This window comes from Solanum stenotomum, chromosome 7 (genome assembly GCF_019186545.1).
Source record: "Solanum stenotomum isolate F172 chromosome 7, ASM1918654v1, whole genome shotgun sequence".
In the NCBI taxonomy this organism is placed as follows: Eukaryota; Viridiplantae; Streptophyta; class Magnoliopsida; order Solanales; family Solanaceae; genus Solanum; species Solanum stenotomum.
In genome coordinates, this window is record NC_064288.1 from 58,990,084 (window position 1) to 59,016,539 (window position 26,456).

Consider the following 26,456-nt stretch of genomic DNA (forward strand, 5'->3'; position numbering starts at 1 on the left):
GATTACTTATTATTTGTTGTTTAACTCTAACTTTAGAATTTTTAATTAACTTAGTTGAATTCCCCAAAAGACGAGCTATTTATCTAAGTTGTTTCTAACAAAACTTATTTTATCAACTCTTGTATTTTCATCTATAATCTTTAGTCAAAACATTTTCTTTATTAGTTTAAAATAGTTTTTTCATAAACCAAAAATGACTCAAATAAAAAACCATCTAATTTAGTTTCGTTAAAATTCTTGTTATTTGTCTCTAATTCAAATATTTCAGTTAAGGTCCCATTTTCTTAAAAAATAAAAATTGCTATTTGTTTAACTATTTTATCAAAGTTAATGTTAATTATTATTATAAAATATATACTTAGTCGTTTTCTCAAAAAGCTTAGTCAATTAATTCAAAATGATATTCATGCTTTAATTTATTAAATTGGTTTAAATTATTATTTCAAAATGAATCAAATAAATTCTAATTAATCTAATTCTATTAATATTCTAATCACTTGATTTTCGAGTCAAATATTTCATTTTGGATCCCTTTTCTCTAAAAATAAATAAAATAAAATGTGTCACTTATTTAATTATTTTCTCAAAGTTAATCAACTATTGTAAGTTTTTTTTTTGTTTTTATGTTAAATCATTATTTTCCTTAAAATAGTCAAATATATTTTGTCAAGTCACAGGTCAATCGCATGTTAGCGGGCACTTCGAATGCTTAAACCCTTCTCGAAGTGTAAATTGAACCCCGAACCCCCTTTGGTATTTTCAAATGATTTTTTCTGTTTAAATCTTTGAAAATTATAAGTTTTCTTAATTTCTTTAAAAAATTAAGTGGCGACTCTTTTCTAAGTATTTTCTCAAATTGTTCATACTTGGAACATTTTCAAAGTGATTTTTCTATAGATAGGAAAATTACGGCATAACAAATAGTATATACCCTAACAATCTCCACTTAGATATTTAATCTTGAAAATTGTTAGAATACTATGTCTAAACACATGATTAATAATATATACCCTAACAAATGTATCAATGAAGAAGAAACCAATCAATTTCTATAATTACTATAATTAATTGAAGGAATAATTAAATAGCTCATCATTTATTCAACGTAATATTTTAAATCCTAAAATAAAGAGATTTTCACATTTTGCATTTATTAATTTAATGAAAATTACCTTTTAAATTCCATAAGTACTTCATAATCCTAAGTACGGATATATTAAAAAGGTGAAAAAATTTGAATAATAAAGTTGATTAATAATTAATTAAATGATGGTCTAATTAAAGAAAGAAAAATTACGGTAATGTATCAATGAAGAAGAAACCAATCAATTTTCTATAATTACTATAATTAATTGAAGGAATAATTAAATAGCTCATCATTTATTTAACGTAATATTTTAAATCCTAAAATAAAGAGAAACTTCCGAAAATTCAGAGAAAAAAGATAATTCAAAATCCTGATCAAAGAAGTATGTCACATCAACGTTTTCATATCCTCCTTTATATATATATATATATATATATATATATATATATATATATATATATATAAAGAGAGAGAGAGAGATAAGTTATTTTACAATTTTATCCTAATCAAATATGAATAAACTTATCTAAAACTAGTTTCAAAATCAATTATTCCTTTTTCCTCATATCAAATAAACCCTCGCAGTTCCAATTTTAAATTAAGATTTCGATATGCAAACTGAGACAAAAAGTTAAATGCGTTACCTCATACACCAACTCTCACTATTATTTTTAAAATTATTAATACTAAAAGTATATTTTATTACGATTTGGTGCTCATTTGATATGAGCAATAAGGGAAAACTAATTTCAAAGTTAATTTTATGATGAATTTATTTCATACGTATTTAATTAGGATAAATTACAGAATAACTTATTTTGAAATTATTAGTGTTTTTTTCATTTTACATTAAAAATAAAATAATTGATATCAAGATAATTAATATTGAAGTAACTTATTTCAACACCAAATGAGTCCTTACAACTTTCAAGAATTCAATTACTTATCTAAATTTTCTTCCACAACAAAATATGACAAGTCAAATCAATACGGAGTATGATATATAATCCCAGCTTGATCACTAAAATATTATAATTAGGACATATGATGTGATTGATTGTATTTTATTTGGCCACCAACTCCCCAATCATATGATATATTACTCCTAATCGATATGGTACATGACAGATTAATTTTTGTTTTATGCTAAGTGCTTAGTTAATCGTATCTCTAACATTGGAAAAAAATTAATATACATGACAAATTGTTTTTTGTTTTATGCAAGTGAACTCTAACATTGCAAAAAAATTAAAACTTGTAAGGGAAGTTCTTTGTTTTTCTTTTTGCTACCCTATTTTCATGCATTTTGAAATTATTATATTTTAATAAATAAAAGAATCAATACCGAACTAAGTTTAAATTAGACAATTGTTTTAAGTAGGGGTGGACATTCGGTTCTTCGATTCAGTTTTATCAAACTTTGGTTCGAATCTTTAGTTCTCGGTTTTAGAAAAGTATGTACCGTATACCAAATCAAACTAATTTAGTTTGGTGTTTTTAAATCAATTTTTCGGTTGAATGAAAAATAAAATGAGAACAAAATCAAAGCATAAGATACTTAAAATTCAAAAGTACATTAATAAATGACGTGTCTTGTCATGGAATACTTATTGTGCTAACTAAAAGACTATATTTATCTTTGCCAAAAACATTGTGACTCCAACTACTTCTCGAGGAAAACAAGGACGAAAACGGGTTCCTTTACATAATGTACATTAGTAAAAATATGTTTTGGTTCCTCTTGGAAGCTAATATTTGAAGTTAACTATTGAATTGCATATTTGTTGTTATTTTGATTTGTTCACGAGTGATTTAATTGTTAGTTGACTTTTTATTTTTCGTTAAGAGAATGCCCATATATATATATATATAAATTTATTTTTTATTTTAATTTTTTTTTGAATAAAAGTTTGGTTCTTCATTGCACCGAAGCTCTGAGACCCTTATACTGAACCGAACAACCGAACTTTTGAAAAAATAACACCAATACCGAATCGAAAAATCGAAGAACCAAATTAGTTCGATTTGATTTGATTTTTTGATTTTCTGGTGTTTATGTTCACCCCTACTAAGTAGTTCTCTTTTCCTTATCGAATTAAAGAAATATACTATGAGTCTATGGGTATTAAAGTCGGCAAAATGGGCTTAGCCCATGGAGCCGGTCCAATCCAATCCGTTATTGGGTAGGGGGTTGAGATAGAATTTTTCAAACCCATTTAAAATTAGGGCTTATAAGTCCAGCCCATGTATGCCCTTGACCCTTGAGGATTGATAAAGGTTGGGGTCAGTCCATGGGTCAAAATTATTTATTAAAGGGTAACTTACAGAAATTTCACTAGTGTATGAAGTAATTACTGAGAATGCACGCTATGTTGTAATATTACGAATCTTATCATATTTTGGTCCGTCCAGATACATGTATCTCGGATACATGGACTCAAATTAGGTGTAATTTGTTTAAGATACATTATATCCAAGTGGATTCGCATGTATCTAGGATACATAGACAAATCCCGCGTCCTCGCCTCCCTCTCATCTCGCTCGTCAGTCTCTTATCTCGCTCATGTATTTAGGATGCATCACATCAGATACATGTATCTCGCATATCTAGTATCGTACATATATGTTAATCACACTAGATTTTTTGCTAGTGTTATTGAAACAATATCATTGTTTGTCATATTTAATTGAAAATCTTCTCATTTTCTTGATATTATAGAATTTTAAGTTTGAAAAAAAAGCTAGCCCACCCCAGCCCATGGCCCTTCCAAAGTTGCGTTAGGTTGAACATTTTTAGGTCCATCCAAATAAAAGGTCGGTCCACCTTAGCCCATCAAATTCCTTGGCCCCCAAGACTTGGGTTGAGTGGGACTGAACTGACTCTTTTAGAGAACTCTAATAAGTATGACGAGATACGCTTTTAAAATCATAATTTACACAAAATCAAGCTTCACCTTTAACTACTAAAAGGATTACCAAGTGACTAAAGATAAAATTCTAAGGAAGTCGAGTGTGAATATTTGAATACGATGCCCTAAAGCTATTATCGAATTTCATCTCAAATCAAGCTATATAATTATTATACTTATTCGCGTTTTCACCTTACCAACTTATTTAATTGGATTCTACACAACATGAATCTTATTAAATTTTGAATATCGAGTAATTATACATACATATATATAAATAAAAAATCTATTCATTGGGCATGTGATGCATTTTTCAAGGCCTAGAATTAGTACAGAGTAGAGACCAATGAAAATGGATATTGAAGATGATTGTTCAAACCGACTCTATTTCTATGTTTTTAAAATTACAGATCAGACACAACCTTTTTCTGTTTCCATAAACTCTGGTCCACATAAATATATTGCCTACGCTATTACTCCCTCTGTCTCAATTTATGTGACTTACTTTTTTTTAATCAATTTAAAAAAGAATGACACATTTTTATATTAAGTAGCAATTTAATTATAAAATATCTATTTTATTCTTTATTAAATAATTTACCGTCACACAAATTTATATCATTCATTTTGAATCACAAATCTTTCTTAAATTTCGTGTCGAATTAAACTACTTCACATAAATTACTTCAACCAAGAAACCCCTGCAACTTGGAAATGATTGAGTTGCTCTATAAAGATAGAGATCTATTACCCAAAAAAACATCAAAAAAATAAAATAAAAAAAACATTGCCCTTATCATTATCATCTTCTTCAAGACCTGTAAAGTTCAAATTTTTCAAGGTATTTTGCACTCTCTCTCTGTTTTTTTGTGTGTTGAAGTTTTAATTTTGATTTGTTTTCTGTTTGAATCTTTATGGGGTTTAAGTGGTCATTAATGTGATTTGGTTCTTTATAACTTTTCTGGGGTTGCTTTTCTTCTTTCGGATTTTGAGGTTTGTAGTACACTTTTTGCTACTGGGGTGGAAAAAAATTCAATCTTCATGGTCTATTTGGTATTTCAATACTTTTTTTTTGTTTGTTTAAGTTGGGTGTTTTAAGTGGATTTCTTGTATTGTTTAGTGCTTAATTTTGTGGAGAGGTTGAACTAAGGTATAGTTTCGAGTTCTGTTTTATAGATTTTCTTGTTCTTTATGCAATTATATCTTAATGCTGTGATATGAATTAGCCTTTGATAAGTGAATCTTTTTTGTTTTTCTTTGTTGAAAAAAGGGAATCTTTTTGTCTTATGGTGTAGTTTTTGTGTTTTGTTTAGCTGGTTAAGATGGAGTGGTTCTACTAGTATACCTGTTTCTCTTCTTATTTGTGGGAGGTTCAAATTTGCCCATGTACTATTTGTAATAACTCGATATTGCGAATAGTGCATTCATGTCTTTGTTGTTAGCAAATTGTCTCGCATTTATCAATTCACATTCATGGAGCTCCAACGTGATTAGGGGTGGACTCCATGTGTTGAAATTATTCTAGGAAAAGAGGTCCAAGTTACTCCTCAAGTTCTGTCTATGATTGAGGAGTTCAATTAGGGGTCAAGGGCGATAGTGAGACTTCTTTCTAACAAAGGGGCAACACTAAACCAAAGTATAACGGATGGTAAAATTGAACAATTTCCAAGAGGATTGGGACAAATTTGACCCTTACTCTTTTTTAACTTCTTGTTTTAAATGTAATTCGTAGTGTAGTCAGATAAAAGTTCATTATTGATATTCATTTATGTACTTTACACATAGAGTTTGTCCTTCAGCCATCTGAATTTATGTCTCGAGACTTGTTGTTTCTGTATTAACCACACGGAGATTCACTACTTTAATGTTGTTCTGCTGTTTTAGAAGTATTTTGATAATCCAGTGGGTTTATTCTGTTATGTTCCTAGTATCTCGAGCTTTGCCTCTATTTGGCCTAGTATCCCTACCATTTTCTTTCTGATGATGGTATTTTGTGCACAGAATGGGAACTTCTGTTGAAACCACTTATGGAGAATACACATATGAAAACCTTGAGAGGGAGCCCTACTGGCCTTCAGAGAAGCTTCGGGTCTCTATTACAGGTGCTGGTGGATTTATTGCCTCACACATTGCAAGGCGACTGAAGACCGAGGGGCATTACATTATTGCTTCTGACTGGAAGAAGAATGAGCACATGTCTGAGGACATGTTTTGCCATGAGTTCCATCTTGCTGATCTCAGGGTTATGGATAACTGTTTGAAAGTCACTAAAGGAGTTGATCATGTGTTCAATCTCGCTGCCGATATGGGAGGTATGGGCTTCATTCAGTCGAACCACTCGGTGATCATGTATAACAACACTATGATCAGCTTTAACATGATGGAGGCATCAAGAATAAATAGTGTTAAGAGGTTAGCCAATCTCTCCTGCTTTCTTGGGGAGTTTTGTTTGTGTTCAGTGTCATACTAGTGTTTTAATGCAATAGGGCAATTGGTTTTTGTTAGGCATTTTTATTTTATTTTTTAAGATGAAAGGGTTATATGAACTTATGGATATTTCACTTGCAAAATTATGTATGGCTAACCCTTGTTTGCCATTTGTTCATTCTAAAACGATGAAGGACTTACCTTAGAAAGGTGGGAGATAATGTTGCCGTCTAAATTCAGTGCTTTAAAAATCTCCCCTGCATTGCGCTGCCCAAGTGACCTGAGAGCAGAAGAAAACAATAATATTTATACACTTACAAATTGAAAAAGTTGTTCATAATCCTGGGTGTAGGTTACTACTGCAATTTCCTTGTAGATGGTTGAGTCTACTGATCAATTTGTTATGCAAGACCTCTTGTGCAGAAAGATGATAAAGTTGTTTCTATTTGTCGCACCCCTTTCCTTCTGTGGGTTCTATCACTTCCTTCTGATATTACTGCCAATTTTTGTACTTCCGTAATCCTTTTCTAATATATAGTAAAAAAAAGCAAAATGCTATAAAAAGTTATCTAGGAGCATTACAATCTATAACCATGGTCCTTTATGAGGCAAAGCAAGACGTTGGGGAGACAGGATGTCACCCCGTGGTCTCAAGGTTTTGGGACTTGCGGAATAGACTGAAAACTCTGGCTGACAAGCATAATTTTCTTTTCGTTGATTTCTCTAGCTTTTGATCTCTTAATATAATGTATCAAGTATATTTATTGCATCATGAATGCCAGCCCACCATAGACCTCATTTCTTCCTTGTAGCTAATTCTGATTTCCTGTATTCATCCCCTTTGTTGAGTTAGAGTAGCTAAGAGATAGTACGGTTTCCAGAGATTGACCTTTTCAAATGTTGGTTACAGGTTCTTTTATGCATCCAGTGCTTGCATCTACCCTGAATTTAAGCAGTTGGAAACTAACGTGAGCTTAAAGGAGTCTGATGCTTGGCCTGCAGAGGTTTGTACCTTAAATAAATAAGCTTTAGCTAATTTTGGAATTTGACAATCTGCAGCGTTGATGACGGTTTTTATTTTTATTTTAGCCTCAAGATGCTTATGGCTTAGAAAAGCTGGCAACAGAGGAGTTGTGTAAGCACTACAACAAGGACTTCGGAATTGAATGTCGCATTGGCCGTTTCCATAACATTTATGGCCCATTTGGAACATGGAAAGGTAATCCCACTCGAGCAAATTTCATGTTGTTACATTGTCATTGTTTTTTTTTCATGAAGTGATCAACCTTTGCTTTAAAACTAAAGGCGGACGTGAGAAAGCACCAGCAGCTTTTTGTAGAAAAGCCCTCACTTCCACTGACAAATTCGAGATGTGGGGAGATGGAAAGCAAACTCGATCTTTCACCTTCATTGATGAGTGTGTTGAAGGTGTTCTGAGGTATGTGGAACTCTAAATAAGATTTCTCGACTGGAATTTTGATTGAGAATGCTGTCACTCAAATATTTATCTATATTGATTTGAGCATCCCATAATTCTACGCTTGGAGACACCTCCTTCCCTAGAAAAAACCCAGACCAAGAAAGAAAAATGAACTAGATAAAAGGTTTTTTCAAGCAACGCACCTCTGATGGGAAGTATGTATATACAATACGAATGACCACCTACTAAATTGAATCCTCCCGAGTCCTGTAAACCAAAATTGAATTTATCAAGAAGAGAGGACAGGAAAGAATTTGAGAGCCTCCTTAGTTTGTATGTGAGCTTGTGTGGGGCTTGGTCCTGTGGCACCTCAGAGATCAGGGCAAAAAATGCAAAAGAGAGAGATTTAGCCATGGTTTTGATCAACAATCTCGGGTTTTAAAGTAAGAAATTATTCTGACTGACCTCCCCTTGACCCCCATGTCTCACCAGAAAGAAATTTAGTAGGAAACACCTTCAGAACATCGTTAGTTCTAATTGGTGATGTTTTATCAACTGGAACTAGTCAAACTTTGTTTTGGAGATGCAGCACTTCCATTGCTCAAACAAATTTATTCCTATTTAGGTTAACAAAATCAGACTTTAGAGAGCCTGTGAACATCGGAAGTGATGAGATGGTAAGCATGAATGAGATGGCAGAGATAGTACTCAGCTTTGATGGCAAGAACCTTCCAATCCATCACATCCCGGGACCAGAGGGTGTGCGTGGTCGAAACTCTGACAACACTCTCATCAAGGAAAAGCTTGGCTGGGCTCCTAATATGAAGTTGAAGGTATCAACTTATAGATCATGTGATCATCCTTCTGGTGTTTGTTATTGTATTTTAGTGATGCACTTCTAATGTCTCTGTTCCAAATGATTTAGGATGGGTTGAGAATTACATATTTCTGGATCAAGGAACAAATTGAGAAAGAGAAGGTGAAGGGTGCCGATGTGTCCGCTTATGGATCATCCAAAGTTGTGGGAACACAAGCTCCAGTTGAATTGGGCTCCCTCCGTGCTGCCGATGGCAAAGAGTGAAGTAGATGAAGCCAAGTGATTATCATTCGGTATGCACAATGGCCATCTGTTAGTTCCACCATGTTTTGTTCGCGTGGAATGTTTACTTATTGATATATCTATATTACGTGCTAAGCAGTTTTTTTTCCCCACATCCCCTCATTGCACCTACCAAATAATGCTCAGAGATGTGGTAGTCCAGTAATGCTTGCATTTTGTGATTTCTTTTTGCTACCTCAATGCATTTGTGGTATTTTCTGAATTTGTATGAGACATATCCATTTGCTATCAATCTATCATTTTCTTGCTCCTTGACTCTGACTCTGTAACATTACACTGTCTTTGTTGCACCTGTTAGCAGTTAATGAATTGGATTAAACCATGGGATATCAGTGTTCAAATCGCGATGAAAACAAAATATCTCAAGTGACTTCTTCCCGTCTGCCTAAAACTGCATCGATAGAGCTACCTAGTAGTTGTAATAGTGGGAGGTAGTAGTAAGTACCTGATGGAATAGTCGAGGTGACACAAACTGATTCAGCTTTGTGAAGCAGCTCTGGACATTGAAACAATAATATTTATACACATACTTATACATCATCTCTACACGCGTATACATTAGATATATACTATTGATACATTATATATACATATCAATACATTACATATACATATGGTCATTTTATTGAAAATAATTTTTGTTGTGGGGTATATATATTATTAATTTTGGGTCATTCTTTAGGTAAATGAAAACTTGACTATATTTGGTGCAAATAAAACGATTGTATTGTATATTTATGAAAATTACTTCAAAAATATTTGAAGTCATGCGAGAATTTTTAACTTCAGTCACTTATATTTGAATTGTCTTCAAAGTGGATAAATTTGTAAAAAGTAATATTTAATTAAAAGAGAGATAAGTTAAATGGTGATCCAAAAATAGGTATATGACACATAGCTCCAAACTTTGGTTGGTTGATTAATCATTTATGTCAATTTAAACGTTATTTTAAAGCTTGTACAAACAATTAAAGATACTAGACGTATGGATGACTATAACCATTTTGAGATGGGTATTAGTGACAAGTTGTTTTCCTATCCACTATTTCTACCTAATTATGATATAATTTTATTCCCAATATATGATTTATTGTCCATGTATATCAATGCACTTCATATTAGGATTCTATTTGCATAAGTATACCATGAATGATATTTTTCTCCTTTTAGACAAAAACAATTAGATAGATTTCTTGTTTTTATATAGAAAACAAAAAAAGGGGTAAAGTTTTGGAGTTTGGATATAGTTTCTTGGTCAATTTTGTTTGGTATGGGTCTAAATTCTAATAATACGCATGACGGAGGGCAAGCATGTAAAGAAGTGGTGCATTATATTTAGGCGAATTTCACATCTAAAATAGAAAAGAAAATAGGGACCTTATAAAAAATGAGTTCATAATCAATTACCAGGACCTTTTTTTTTTGGGTTAGATACAAATTTCTGCACGTTTAAGCCCAAAACAGACAATATTTGGATCAAGACCATTATAAATGGAATTAGAGCAGGATTCTGTGATGTCCGTGACATAGGGCATGCCTCTAAAGAAGGAATGCACATTATAACATAGCCGAATCTCATATCGGAATGAAGAAAGAAAGTTAGAGATCTCATAAGAATGAGTTCATAATCAAGTGTCAAGGCGTCTTTTGGATTAAATCCAAAAAATAAAAGAAAAATTTACAAAAAATCTCCTCTCGTTACATCCTTATCCACTCTTGGATACATTCCTCCCTCTCGGATATATCCCTCGAGCTCTCTCTCAAATACATTCCTCCTATTAAATAATGTATCATTTACAATGTATCTAACAACCAAGTAAAGTATCCAACAACAATAAAAAAATCCGAAATTTTGTAGTTGAAAAAACTTTCAAGATAAAACTTAATTAACCCCAAATATATGAAATTTCTATAATTTTTCATACGGACCTAAATTCAAAGCGGACAACACCTTAATAGCAAAAGATGAATGATGCCTTATTTGGTAAGTTTACCCATTGAAATGACTCAACTTGCCAACGTTAAAATCAAGAAATGCAACCAACAATATGTATTAAACTAAAATTACAACTAACTCATTAATACAGCAAATGTTTTTCAATTGAAATTATAAGTTGCAGAGACCAAAAGTATGTGATATTCCATTTAAGAAATGACCAAATGGTAACAAAAATAAGTAAAATTTATCTGTTTAGCTACCTTGAAAAAGTGGTTGAAATTTCTATTGACTACAAAATCATTACCCTCTTTTACTTGTTTTCTCAACAACCCAACAAACATTTTTTTAAAAAAAAAATCTTTCACTAATAAATTCCTCTAATAATTATTTTTAACTTCTTGTCAAATTCAAACTTTAGTTTTATTATCTCTATTCCCCTACCTTTCCATGAAATTAGGTGTACAACCTATACTAAGGTTACATTTAAACAATTAAAGAATTATATAGTTTAATTTGTTGTATTATTGCCCAATTATATATTATTAACAATACAATGTAGGGAGTCCAGAAGTGTATTTGGACATGAAAATTGTAAAATTTGAAGAAAAATAAATTAGAGTTGTTTGAATTTTTGTGAGTGATCTGGAATGCAAATTGTGAAAACTATTTTTATTGTTTTTCGAATTTCAAAGAATTATAGCAATTCTATGTCCAAACAGTTTTTAATATAAAATTTTGAGAAAAAAAAAGTAAAAATCATTCATGGCGAAAACGATGCTTAGTTCCATTGACGGGTTAGTCATGGCTAAAAAACGATCAACCTATTCGACTGAACAACTGATAATGTTACGTAAAAAGGATCGAGGATATAATACGTAGGAGTATTATTGTGTCAAGTGGTATTTAAATGATAGTTTTCTTAGGGGAAAAGAGTATGAAAAATACTTTAACTTTGACCGAAATTGTTGTTACGATACCAAACTTTATGGAGAACCTTTTACCCCTGCACTATTTAATAGTGTATTTTAAAGGTATATATGTGCCCACGTGGACACGTTACTATTTATAATTATGCAATATTTATGATGTCCACGTGGGCACATATAGACCTTTAAAATACATTATTAAATAGTGCAGGGGGTAAGAGGTCCTNAATGCAAATTGTGAAAACTATTTTTATTGTTTTTCGAATTTCAAAGAATTATAGCAATTCTATGTCCAAACAGTTTTTAATATAAAATTTTGAGAAAAAAAAAGTAAAAATCATTCATGGCGAAAACGATGCTTAGTTCCATTGACGGGTTAGTCATGGCTAAAAAACGATCAACCTATTCGACTGAACAACTGATAATGTTACGTAAAAAGGATCGAGGATATAATACGTAAGTACTATTGTGTCAAGTGGTATTTAAATGATAGTTTTCTTAGGGGAAAAGGGTCTGAAAAATACTTTAACTTTGGCCGAAATTGTTGTTACAATACCAAACTTTATGGAGAACCTTTTACCCCTGCACTATTTAATAGTGTATTTTAAAGGTATATATGTGCCCACATGGACACGTTACTATTTGTAATTGTGCAATATTTATGATGTCCACGTGGGCACATATACACCTTTAAAATACATTATTAAATAGTGCAGGGGGTAAAAGGTCCTTTCCAAAGTTTGGTATCTTTACAACAATTTCGGTCAAAGTTCGGATATATTTCAAACATTTTTCCCATTTCTTAGAGTAATTAATCTTGAGAAAAATATAAGATTGTAAGTAACCTAATCAAGTTGGTATATATTATTTTGCAGTTAGTGGATCATAGTCAAGTTTATTTCTTGATTAACTTAAACAGCAAGATTAATTACAAGTTTTTCAATATAATTTCCCACTTGCTCCTTTACTTGTGCTTGATTTTTGACAAGAAAAATGGACTGCTGATGCAAGGTGATTTATAAAAAATGCAACTAAAGTTGATTTAATAATTTTAAAATATATTAAGTTGGATATTTAATTGATGAGCTAACTAAGCAAATTACAAATCAATCAATCTGAATGATTAGTGAAAGGAACACTCAACAGTTTGCTTCTCTCAATCTTACCTTATCTTCTGGGTACTGCCAAGTTTAGTACAAATTAAAGTACTAATTTTTCAACCAAATGACATTAATTTAACAAATATTGTATCAATTTTAAGGGGAAATAGTACTATATTTGGAGTCTAATAAAAATAGATACAGTAACAATATATTCAACATAGTTTCATAATTGGAGTTAAGAAATGATTAGTGTTATTTTCGATAGATTCTCAAGTCAAAAGATAAGGTAAGGAGAAATCATAAACAAGGTTATACATAATCACTAAGAGCAATTTAGATGTAGTTATCCTTTTAATAATTGATAATTAACCTTGGACAATGTAGTTTATCGACCTACCTAGAAAAGATAATTAAAAAAAAAAGAGATTTAACTGAAAGAGTTCAACTAATCTAGTTTAAGTTAACTAAAGAAGAAATATGTGTCACTTGGGCTATATTATATCGAGCACATAAATATATATATCATATTAATTTTATGTTGCGACTTACATAACATTTTATTTTTTTCCTTCATTCCTTACATGGTATTTACGTTAAGGTATCATATATTCCATTTCTTCGGAAATTTGCTTGCCTAAAAAATTGTCAATCATCTTTTCAATTGAATGAAAAAATTATTAATACGGGAGAAACTATTATTCGTTTTTTGTAACTTTACTTTTTCTGTGGACTTATCAAATTAGCCGACTCAGTAACTTTCGAATACAAAAATACATAACAACCAAAAAAGAATTTGACACCCAACCGAGCATCTTGGATAATTTAGTACTGCATTGGTGAAATTTAAGTCTAATCCAAATTTAGCAAAAATAACATAATGATATAAATAAGTTAGGTTCAACTCCAATCCTAATACTAAAAGAACATTAATTGTGATTTAAATATTAGGATAAACCTAACTCTAATAGGTAGAGTACTAATTTTAAAGACTTTTTTGACTTGTCGAACATGTAATTTCCCAACAAACTAGCCTCACCTCAAATTTCTATCTGAATTAAGAAAATAAAATTGAAAGGACAAGTATGTCTTAAATGCATAACTAATTATTAACTTAATTAATCTACATTAGGCACATGTTTAATCTCAAATACATTTCCTTTTCTCTCTTATTTTCCTTTTTTTGGATGATCGAGGAAAAATAATCCTATTTGTGGGAGATAATTGGTAAGCAAATTGAAACCACTCACTATATTTGTGTAAGTGTTTTATTATGTTATTTTTGCTAAAACAGTTTAAATATACTCTAATATGATATTATGGTATTGTTCGTTTTAGAGTTAACTCACATGTTTTTCTTCAAAAGATTAAGTATCTCTTTTTCTTTTTGCAGCTATCAATGTGAAACTCTTTTCATACACACCTAATAATTTCTCCCTTGGACTGAAGTTCACATTATCCATCAATGTTAATAGATATCTAGATCCAGAATTACTCATTTTGATCTTTGTTAAATTAGGCCACAAGGAAAGAAATTATAATTGAGAAGGCTATTATTGATACGTCAATAATTTTGAGATGTTCTTTTCATTCATGTCCAGTGTTTTCTACATGGCATCAGAGCAATACTTACACCCCTAATGCAATATATACACTCTGCTAATACTAACACAATAATTCTGCTCCTTACGCTAGTCTCCAACAATTACTTGTAAGTTGTAACCATCAAAATTTACTAGCTTCTCTTTTGTATATATGCATTTTTATGCTATTGATAAAGATAGTAAATCGGTACTTAAAAAGGTAAAGGCACCTAAGAGCTCGTTTGAATTGGGTTAAAAAGGTAGTTTTTAAGTCAAAACTAAAAAGCTGGAAAAGATTTACTTTTGGTTTTTAACTTACTTAAAGTCATTTTAAATTTATTTTAAGTTATTTTTAAACTTGCCAAACACTTCTTAACTTATTTTAAGTTATTTTTTATATTTATCAAACATTTCTAAAAGTTAAAAACTGACTTAAAATAGATTTGAGTCGAGTCCTACGACGTCAAACACCCTCTAAGTCGAATCCTACGCCGTCATTCTATCAATGACCCTGATAAGTGATAACCATTGTTGGGTTAAAACAATTTCATATATTTATATTTTTAATATGACGTGATATTATTTGTTTTGATCATAATCCACATATCTAACTAGTAAAAACATTTCTGAAATAAATTCAGAAAACAAACTAAAAATTATTATTAATAATTTTATTTTCTTTTTTAAAAAAGTAGGGGAGTGGAGAAGTGGGGTTGGCAGTTGAAGAAAGAACTATATTTGTACTTCGGACTCAGAAGGACCACATTAATTTTTAAAACACTGGAGACCCATTATTGTAACGGATAAATACAAAAAAGTTCTACTTTTTAAGTAGTAATTCGAAATATAGAAATAATTTAGTTTAATTTTCATTTTTAAGAAAAAAATCTAAATAGTACATGCTGAAAATGTAAAATCACATTCTCAATATATCATTTGATCGATGTTAAAAAAATTATCCGTACATATCAAATTATATGAAGTAAAAACTTATTCACACTGCTGGAAGTTTTACTTTACTCTACCTTACTAATCTTCTATCTTGATACGCGAACATCACTCATTTCTATTTAGAGTTTTGTCCTCATAATATGAAGTTATGTCATATAATGTCTAATCACATTTCCTCAATACTTTTTCAATCTACCTTTACACCATTCACATATCTCCTTTAACCAAGTTCTCGCACCTCCTCACTAGGCGTCAACGCCATATATTTTTCTAAGGATATAAGAAAGAAATCTCCATGCTTTGATGTACTTCTCAAATTTGAAATAGGACTTCAAAAGTGAAAATTGAATTGAAAAAAAAATGAGATTATAAATTAATTTTCAAATTTGAAATATAACTTAAAATTTTCATAATTAAATATCGATTTTCAAATTAAAAAATATACAAAATAAATAAATAAATTTTATGACCAAACAAGTCCTAAATTTAAATTTTCAAAACTCAAATTTTGTAAAATATCAAACACAGAAATTACAGGGGTCATTCAACTTTTACAATGCTCTCTATTTGTGGTACAATTTTGGAATATGTGCTTTCAGATTATTCCCTTCGGTTTACTTCTAATTATCATATTATGCTTTTCGAAAGTTAATTTGATTAATTTTTAAAGTAAAATTAAATTATATTAATTCGATTTATTAAATAGAACATTTAAATTTTCAAAAGGTATATGAAAAGTACTATAAATTATAACTTTTTGCATATAAATATGATAAAAAAATATATATATATATCATAAAATGTTTGTCAAAATTCTTATCATTTGAGTCTAAAAAAAAAGAAATTATAACAATTAAAAATAGAGGGGAATATATTTTTACCCAAAACTAACGAATATTCCAAATTCTCAACACAGTATTTATAAGCACAGTGTTTATGGATTGACCCCACTTCATAGTACACATCCCATGTGCTTGTGACCATCCTAAATATCCACGTCATATTTATTTATCTTTTTTTTAAAAAAAATACATCGCTAACCGTTTTAATTTATCAATAAATATTATTTAGATACTCAAATTATGATATAGAAGTTAATTATACTTATAATATGTCACTTCTTTTTATTATATGTATTAGAATTAATAAGTTGTAAAATACAAGGCATGTTTCAATCGAGAGTGATGTGTATATCTATATGAGATGACATAGTTTATGCAGTTAACTTAGCTATATAATGGACTCTTTTAGAGCATACACCTCTTTTTTTCTTTTTTTTTCAAATTTCAATTGGAATTTGGAAGTGTCTAGATAGGCACACTTTATCGCTTGTTCAAGTGCTTAATTGATACAAATACTCCCTCCGTCCAATAATACTTGTCCACTATACTAAATATAGATGTTTAACAATACTTGTCTACTTTATGAAATTCATGAATAATTTTACATTTAGTTTCTAATTTACCCTTATCATTAATTTTAGTCATTTCCCTATTACATTTTTCAAGTCATTGCATTTATTATATCAAAGTGTGATATAGTAAAATTACCCTTCTATTTATAGTTTTTTAAGGGGTGTGCCAAGTCAATAATGGATAACTATTGTTGAACAAATGGAGTAGTAGTTCGAGTATCTAAATGAAATTTACTAAATAAATTTAAGAACTTAACAATGTATTAAGCGCGCGCGTGCGCGCGCGCACACATATATATATATATAAGAACTATTTATTATGTTATTCCTTGGTTTTCTTTTTGATGATTTCACGCTTATAACCTTTCGAAGATAAATACAAAAGTTTCCATGCCTTGTAAGATTCTATTCATAACTCATAAGATTAGTTGGTGAACCTAGAGCTTTGATATCACTTTATCACAATTTAATAATTTGTTTAAGTCACGAAGATACTAAGCCCCAACTTGTTAGGCAAATTCAACAACTTTCAAAGTCCAATTTTAATATGCAAAATATTTTCTAACAAAGACAACTTAATATTTAAAATTTTTGGACTCCCTAATGAACGTTAAAAAATAAATTAGTCAAATAAAGTAATTCACAACACCCTAGATCACTCTGGAGAAAATTTACTCGCACCAGGTGTTGATACCAAACTGCATTGACGTGTCATGGTAAAGCAATAAAAGTGATTAATTAATTATAATTAAATAGTTAAATAATGTACCAAAAACTACTTCTTCAGTCAATGCACCACAATGAAATAGAATGAATTTAAATTATATACATTACAATTTATATTAGCGTAAGAATTTCTTTTACATTATCAGATTATAATTGTCCATTATAACAAATAATATGACTTATCTCAAGATTAAACTCTCACATTTCAAGAAAACTTACATTTCGATATTATTCATGTAATATGATAATGCAAAACCTTTTTTATACTGATTATTTATATAACTTAAACTCAATAAGAAAAATTAACAAATCCCTTGAAATAAATTTAATAACAAAGAAAATTCATCTTATTTTTCTTCTTTATTTTAAAAGAAAAGGAAATCAAATATAGATGAAATGTTGAAACTTTCAAAAGCTCAATATGGTATTTTTTTTGGGTTAATTGTACATAATGACAAACTTATAATCTAAAATAAATGGAGTAGCTACTGTTTGATTTAATNAAATTGCGTTTCTGTTTGTATAAAACGAAAGAAAATTGTATATACACATGCAAATGCATATATATTCGTCCTATACACTTATAATTATACAATAAAAATATTCCCCTGCCCAGTTCTCTTTTGCCTTTCTCTCTTTCTCGTTTTATACAAACACAAATTATACAATATAATGTAAAATTCATGTTTGTATAATGTTTAATTTATGTTTGTATAAAGCAAAAGAAAATTGTATATACACATGCAAATACATATATATTCGTCTTATACACTTATAATTATACAATACAAATATTCCCCTACCCAGTTCTCTTTTGCCTTTCTCTCTTTCTCGTTTTATACAAACACAGATTATACAAATATAATGAATAATTTATAGTTGTATAATGTTTAATTTATGTTTGTAAAAAGCGAAAGAGAGAGCAATTTTTGATATACAAATATTTTTGTCAACGATTTATACAAATGAGAAGCAAACAACAATTTATACAAATGGCCTGCCAGCGAAATTATACAAATCTGAAAAGGAGCCAACGAATTATACAATTGCTTCTTTTTGTATATATGTATAGCGAAATAGACATAGCTTTCAATTGTATATGTATACGAATTATACATATATATGTTTGTTATGGAGCACAATTATGCAAATTTTTCTATAGCATACAAATATGATTTTTTTGTTTGTTATATGTGAAAGTTATTCTATTTTTTTCCCCTTGCTTGGCCCTTTGACAAAAAAGTTCATTTCACCCTCTTCCACGAGGTAATACTCATCTGCATCGAGTGTTCATATCAATTTAATAATTATATGACACATATTTTCAAAAATATAAAAATTACTAAATTAAAGTTATTCAATATGTTTTTATCATAAATATCTGATACGAATAATTTTTTACAAAACACAAATTTTACAATAGACAAGACTTCACAAATCTCAATTCCAATACAACAATTGAGGAAAAGAGGAAAAATGAAAAATAAATAAAGTTAGATAAAGGAGAGTAGGTGGAGGGTTGCTTTCATAAAGCTATTATTATTGTCAAAGCTTTGGGCAATAGCTTTTTCTTATTTTGCTTTGTACAGATATCTGGACCCTACTGCCACTCATAATAATAATAATAATAATAATAATAATAAAATAATAATAATAAAAAATAACTACTACTACTATTTTATACTAATAAAGAAAGTGACCCTACAAATCCTCATCTCATCTAATTTTGGTTCTCTGAGTTTTTCTAACTGTTATTGGACCCACCTACTTATTTTATACAAATAAAATAAGTTTAAAAAATAAAAAATACTGTTTATTAATATAGGGATAACTACACACAATGGATTGCCAAAAGCCCCACCACAATCATTGTGTAGATATATTAAAATAATAGAATTTTATAGAAATACTAATATTTTACTTTATAATATTTAAAGATGATGAATTACTTCTATTAACATACTCGGTATAATTTTACGAAACACAAATCTTTCTCTTATCTTATGAAAGTAGTGATATTATTGTCGATATATCCTCAATTCAATAAAACATTTCAAAGTAGATTTAAAAAGAAAATACGATAATGTAAAAAATAAACGATAATATTAAATAATACGATAATTAAAAAAAGGAATAAACATATATAATATTAATAAGTTATATGTGTGATCAAATATGACAAGCAGATTAGGTTTTTGCCAGAGTAGGTTTAATATTAAAGACCTATGTGGTCTAACGCAATTGGTTGTCAGATAATTAAGTGTTAAATATTTTTAATTTAATAAACTTTATGTGATAACCTGGAAAGGAAAAAAAAGAAAGATGGTTAGTGCCTCCAAGCTGGGATCAATCAGAACACAAATTAATCTTTGCTAATGATTTCATTAAAAACATATTCATGGAATATGCCCAAAAAGTTTTTAATTCATCATTTTATGTTTTAAAATTCTCTAAGTGCCTAAGTTTATATAAGTTAAAAAATTGCATTGAAATAATTCATATTTTACATTAAAGTCTTGATAAGTTAATTCTTTGATCTCGATGTTTATTGAAGTGGTCCTGAATTTTTTTACCGTAAAATTACATAATGTATAAGCAAAAAATATTGTTATATATAAATAGTTCAATTTTTAAAATTTTGTTTCCGACACTATTATTTAAAAAAGCCTTTTGTTGAAAATTATAAGAATGGTAAACTAGTTTTATATATTGTTTGGTATTCATACTTGTCAATTCAAGTTATTAAACCTTTGAAGCCTTTGTATTTGTAAGAAGAAAAAGCAAATTGAATAACTATTTACCATTTCTACAAGTTATTGATTTCTAGAAAAGCCTTATCTAACAAAATAGTTTTCTAATAAATGTAATCTATAAACTTAAAACTCTAATATTTATTTTTTTAAAAAAAATTGCTATGTTTTTAGTTGTTTGACTCAAATCTTGTCAAGTAGACCGTTATAAATTTCCACTTTGAATTTGTTGACCTACTTTATTTTGATTTATTTTATTAATTTTCTTTTGTTACATTGACCCTTTAAAGTTTGTAACTAATCGAATTGGCAACACTCAATTCAAAATTAATTAAGTTGATTATGGACAGAGATAAAGCTAAAATTTAAATTTAATAGATTCAACTTTACCACTCAATTTTTAGATTTTGAATTCAAGTTAATATATCGAACGAATTTTTAGTTGAGCTTTATATTTATATTAAGTAAGTCGTCTATGTGCGGGTTGTTCATGGTTATGGTTAAAAAACTAAATCGAACCGCAATTCGAACTAAATCGATTAAAAAAACTGATATTTAGTTTGATATTGTTATGTTTGATTTTACATTTGAAAAACCGATACTATTTGGTTTGGTTTTGGTTTTACTAAAAAAATAACTGCAAAAATAACCAAACTGAACCGATAAATTAGACATATAAATTTTATAAATTTTTATATATTATTCATAAATAAAATATAAATATTTTGTTAAATTTCAAGTAACTTAAGTTGTTATTTTTACCATTTTCTCAAGCCCAACACGTAAATTTTAATCCATCTATTACAATCATAAGTCCAAGTCCATCAAAATTCATTACTTTAGACTTTACCTACCATATCTTTCATAAGATAGTTACAACTTCTCTTAATTGAATCACTTTGTTCGTGTAATGATAACTTTAGTATTGTTTAATTGTTTAATTGCTTAATTGAACCAACAATAGCTTTTCAGTTGATTGTTCATGTACTAGGTGTTTGAGTCTATCAAAATATGTATGTCTTCAAAAATTTATTACTTTCAAACTGAAAAAACCAGAAAAATTGAACCAAACCGAACCAAACCGTCATTAACCAAACTGACGGTTATTTTTTTCGTTTAGTTTGGTTTGGGTTTAGAAATTTAAAAAGCCAACTAGATTAATTTGATTTTGGTTTTAACCAATAACCGATTCAAACCGAACCACAAACACTCCTAATGTGCATAGATAGATTTAAAATTTGGAACTTATGGATTTAATTTCAGAGCTAAATTTTAGTCAATTTTCATATTTATATCAACTAGTTATTTTCTCAACATATATATCGCACGTGTATGTTGAATCGTGTGAGTCACATAAATTTTTATAACATATTTAAGACTACAAATTTCCATAGAAATATAATCAATTTCATACTGGTTATTCATATTTAACTAATAAATACAATTTATATTTAATGAAATCTTATCGAATTTTTATGTTTACATTAACTAGTTTCTCGATATGCGTGTTACATGTGTATGTCGAACCACGTTAGTCACACAAAATTTATAGCACATTTTAAACTATAAATTTGAAACTAACTTCTTCAAATCGTGTGAAAGGAAAAATCATATAAGTTTGATGTAATTAAAATTAACTATTCAATTACGTGAAAGAAAAAAATAGATAAGTTCGATGTAATTGAAATTAACTATTCAACAGTGTGAAAGGTAAAATCATATAAGTTTGAAGTAATTGAAACTAACTAATCTAATCAATGACTGAAAAATAATTAGCTCAACCGTGTAAAAATATTATATTTTAATTAAATAAATATTTAGTAATTAAAAATTTATTAACTCAATCGTATGATATATACTTTCTCCATTTCTATTTACTTTTCAAATTGCGTGAAAATAAATTTGATGTAATTAAAATTTACCATTCAACGGCATGAGAATTAAAACGCAATAAATCATAAATTTTATGATCATCAGATAAGTTTAAAATAACTGAAAAACACTATTTTTCATTGCGTGAAAAATAAGTAGATAAATTCAACATAATTGAAATTGACTATTCAACCGCGTGAGCGATAAAATCCAAAATTTCATAAATGTGAATTTCAGTCAAATAAATTTACAGTAATTGAAAATTAATTAGCTCAACCGTATGAAAATATTATATTTTTATTAAATAAATATTAAGTAATTAAAAAATTATTAACTCAATCGTATGAGATATACTTTCTCTGTTTCTATTTACTGTCAAATCGCGGGAAAATAAATTTGATGTAATTAAAATTTACCATTCAACGGCATGAGAATTAAAACACAATAAATCATAAATTTGATCGATAAGTTTGAAATAACTGAAATCAAATATTTTACATTGCATGAAAAATAAGTAGATAAATTTGACATACTTGAAATTGACTATTTAACCGCGTGAGCGATAAAATTCAAAATTTCATAAATGTGAATTTTAGTCAAATAATTTAAAGTAATTGAAAATTAATTAGCTCAATCGTATAAAAATATTATATTTTTATTAAATAAATATTAAGTAATTAAAAATTTATTAACTCAATTGTATGAGATATACTTTTTCCGTTTCTATTTACTTATCAAATCGCGTGAAAATAAAATTAGTTAAATTTGATGTAATTAAAATTTACCATTCAACGGTGTGATAATTAAAACACAATAAATCATAAATTTTATGATCATCATATAAGTTTGAAATAACTGAAATCAACTATTTTACATTGCGTGTAAAATAGGTAGATAAATTCGACATAATTTAAATTGACTATTCAACCGTGTGAGCGATAAAATCCAGAATTTCATAAATGTGAATTTTAGTCAAATAAATTTACAGTAATTGAAAATTAATTAGCTCAATCGTATAAAAATATTATATGTTTATTAAATAAATATTAAGTAATTAAAATTTTATTAACTCAATCATATGAGATATACTCTCTACGTTTTTATTTACTTGTCAAATCGCATGAAAAATAAAATTAGTTAAATTTGATGTAATTAAAATTTACCATTCAACGATATGAGAATTAAAACGCAATAAATCATAAATTTTATGATCATCAGATAAGTTTGAAATAACTTAAATCAACTATTTTACATTGCGTGAAAAATAGGTCGATAAATTCAACATAATTGAAATTGACTATTCAACCGCGTGAGCGATAAAATCCAAAATTTCATAAATGTGAATTTTAGACAAATAAATTTACAGTAATTGAAAATTAATGCTCAACCGTATAAATAGTATTATATTTTTATTAAATAAATATTAAGTAATTATAAATTTATTAACTCAATCGCATGAGATATACTCTCTCCGTTTCTATTTACTTGTCAAATCGCGTAAAAAATAAAATTATATAAATTTGAAATAATTATAATTTACCATTCAATGGCATGCAAATTAAAACGCAACAAATCATAAATTTTATGATCATCAGATAAGTTTGAAATAACTTAAATCAACTATTTTACATTGCGTGAAAAATAAGTAGATAGATTCGACGTAATTGAAATTGACTATTCAACCGCGTGAGCGATAAAATCCAAAATTTCATAAATGTGAATTTTAGTCAAATAAATTTACAGTAATTGAATATTAATGCTCAACCGTATAAATATTACAATATTTTTATTAAATAAATATTAAATAATTTAAAATTTATTAACTCAATCGTATAAGATATACTCTCTCCGTTTCTATTTACTTGTCAAATCGTGTAAAAAATAAAATTAGATAAATTTGACATAATTATAATTTACCATTCAACGACATGAAAATTAAAACGCAACAAATCATAAATTTTATGATCATCAGATAAGTTTGAAATAACAGAAATCAACTATTTTACATTGCGTGAAAAATAAGCAGATAAATTCGACATAATTTAAATTGACTATTCAACCGCATGAGCGATAAAATCCAAAAATTCATAATTGCGAAGTTCAGTCAAATAAATTTACAATAATTGAAAATTAATGCTCAACCGTATAGATATTATTATATGTTTATTAAATAAATATTAAGTAATTAAAAATTTGTTAACTTAATCGTGTGAGATATACTCTCTCCCTTTCTATTTACTTGTCAAATCGCGTTAAAAATAAAATTAGATAAATTTGATGTTGTTATAATTTACCATTCAATGCATCAAAAACAAAACACAACAAATCATAAATTGTATGATCATCACATAAGTTTGAAATAACTGAAATCAACTATTTAAAATTTTGTGAAAAATAAGAGGATAAATTCGACGTAATTGAAATTGATTATTCAACCGCGTGAGCGATAAAATTAAAAAATTCATAAATGTGAAGTTCAGTCAGATAAATTTACAATAATTGAAAATTAATTAGCTCAACTGTATAAAAAAAATATTACATTTTTTATTAAATAAATATTAAGTAATAAAAAAATATTAACACAATTGTATGAGACATACTCTCTCTGTTTCTATTTACTTGTCAAATAGCGTGAAAAATAAAATTAGATAAGTTTGATGTAATAAAAATTTGCTATTCGTAATTAGAACGCAATAACTCATAAATTTCATAATCACTAGACAAGTTTGAAATAATTGAAATTAACTACTTCTAACCGCATAAAAGGTAAATTAGATAAGCTCAACTTAATTTAAATTGACTATCAACTGCGTGATTGATAATATTAAAAATTTTCATAAATGTTAAATTCAGTCAAATAAATTTGGAGTTACTGAAAATTAATTAGGTCAATCGTATAAAAAACAAACTCAATAATTTAGATTTTTTAATTAAATAAATATTAACTAATTAAAAATTAATTAACTCAATCGTATGAAATATACTTCCTCTGCTCCTATTTATTTATCAAATCACGTTAAAAATAAAATTAGATAAATTTGATGTAATTAAAATTTACCATTCAACAACATAAGAATTACATGCAATAAATTATAAATTTTATAATCATCAGATAAGTTTGAAATAATTGAAAATAATTACTTCAAACCGCGTAAAAAGTAAATCAGATAAGCTCGACATAATTGAAATTGACTATTCTATTGTTTGAGCGATAAAATCCAAAATTTCATAAATGTTAAATTCAGTGAAATAAATTTGGAGTTACTGAAAATTACTTTAACTCAACCGTAGAAAAAATAAACTCAATAATTAAAATTTTTTATTAAATAAATAATAACTAATTAATAATCAATTAACTCAATCGTGTGAAATATATTTAATAATTTATAAACTTCATATTTAAACAAATAAATTGTAAAAAATTGTAAACTAATCCAACCCAAGCAATCGTGTGTGAGTGATAAAACCCAACAAACAGTCAAATAGTTGTGTAAATTCAAGAAAAGTATTCTTTGCTTGGGAGTTGAGACCTTTGAAATCACCCTTATTTTTCCTATTTTTAATTTTTATACCATTCCCAATATATTTCAACCACGTGTTAAAGCTCACTAATTTTTGTAACTTTCACTTTTCTTTCTCCACTCCCAACTTGTCCCATCATCAAAGTAACAAAAGCTCACACAGTTAAAAAGGAGATCAAGTTTGTTCACCCATACATATCACACTTCTTCAGTTAAAGATAAAAACAATATGTTAACTAAAAACATAATCGAGTAAATTAAAAAAAAATTTCCTGTTTTGTTTCATCCCAAATGTTTGTTTAGTTAGATTTGATTAATCAGATTTCACGAAAAATCTCATTTTATTAGATAATAAAAGACCTTTAAGTCAAATCGACTCTCAAAACTCACATACAACATGATAAATATCGTTTACCTTCAATCTTACGATAATGAATTCGAGCCACTAAAAGAGAACATCACGTTATTCTAATGACTTTTACTTGGGCAAAAAAAAAACCTTACTGCTTTGCCTCCTCCTCTTCACGGTGTTCAAGATGGCACGAGTTCCTTCCGTCACCCCCCTGCAGTCTCGTCTTCCCAAAAAATATTTTTCTCATATCAACAAAAATATTTAGAGTTAGGAAATATAGATTGTTCCCTTGTTAGGAAACATATTGATATGCATTATTTTTGAGGAAATTTAACCATATCAAAAGAGTGAAAAGACAG

General features: G+C 28.3%; 1 protein-coding gene across 1 annotated transcript; it reads left to right on the plus strand.

Moving 5' to 3' along the window:
- The first annotated feature begins 4,688 nt into the window (after positions 1-4,688).
- On the plus strand, positions 4,689-9,218 carry LOC125870680 (GDP-mannose 3,5-epimerase 2). The gene is made up of 7 exons (XM_049551177.1): positions 4,689-4,837; positions 5,998-6,408; positions 7,334-7,427; positions 7,513-7,642; positions 7,729-7,861; positions 8,469-8,676; positions 8,769-9,218. The coding sequence occupies exons 2-7, from the start codon at positions 5,999-6,001 to the stop codon at positions 8,922-8,924; spliced, it is 1,131 nt and encodes a 376-aa protein (XP_049407134.1). The 5' UTR covers positions 4,689-4,837; position 5,998; the 3' UTR covers positions 8,925-9,218.
- The last annotated feature ends 17,238 nt before the right edge of the window (positions 9,219-26,456 follow it).

Bases quoted from the DNA above. Each gene is read 5' to 3' on its own strand.
- LOC125870680 (XM_049551177.1), top strand. From the start codon at position 5,999: ATGGGAACTTCTGTTGAAACCACTTATGGAGAATACACATATGAAAAC. The intron at 6,409-7,333 runs GTTAGCCAATCT...TGTTGGTTACAG, and splicing joins AGAATAAATAGTGTTAAGAG to GTTCTTTTATGCATCCAGTG. The intron at 8,677-8,768 runs GTATCAACTTAT...CAAATGATTTAG, and splicing joins CTCCTAATATGAAGTTGAAG to GATGGGTTGAGAATTACATA.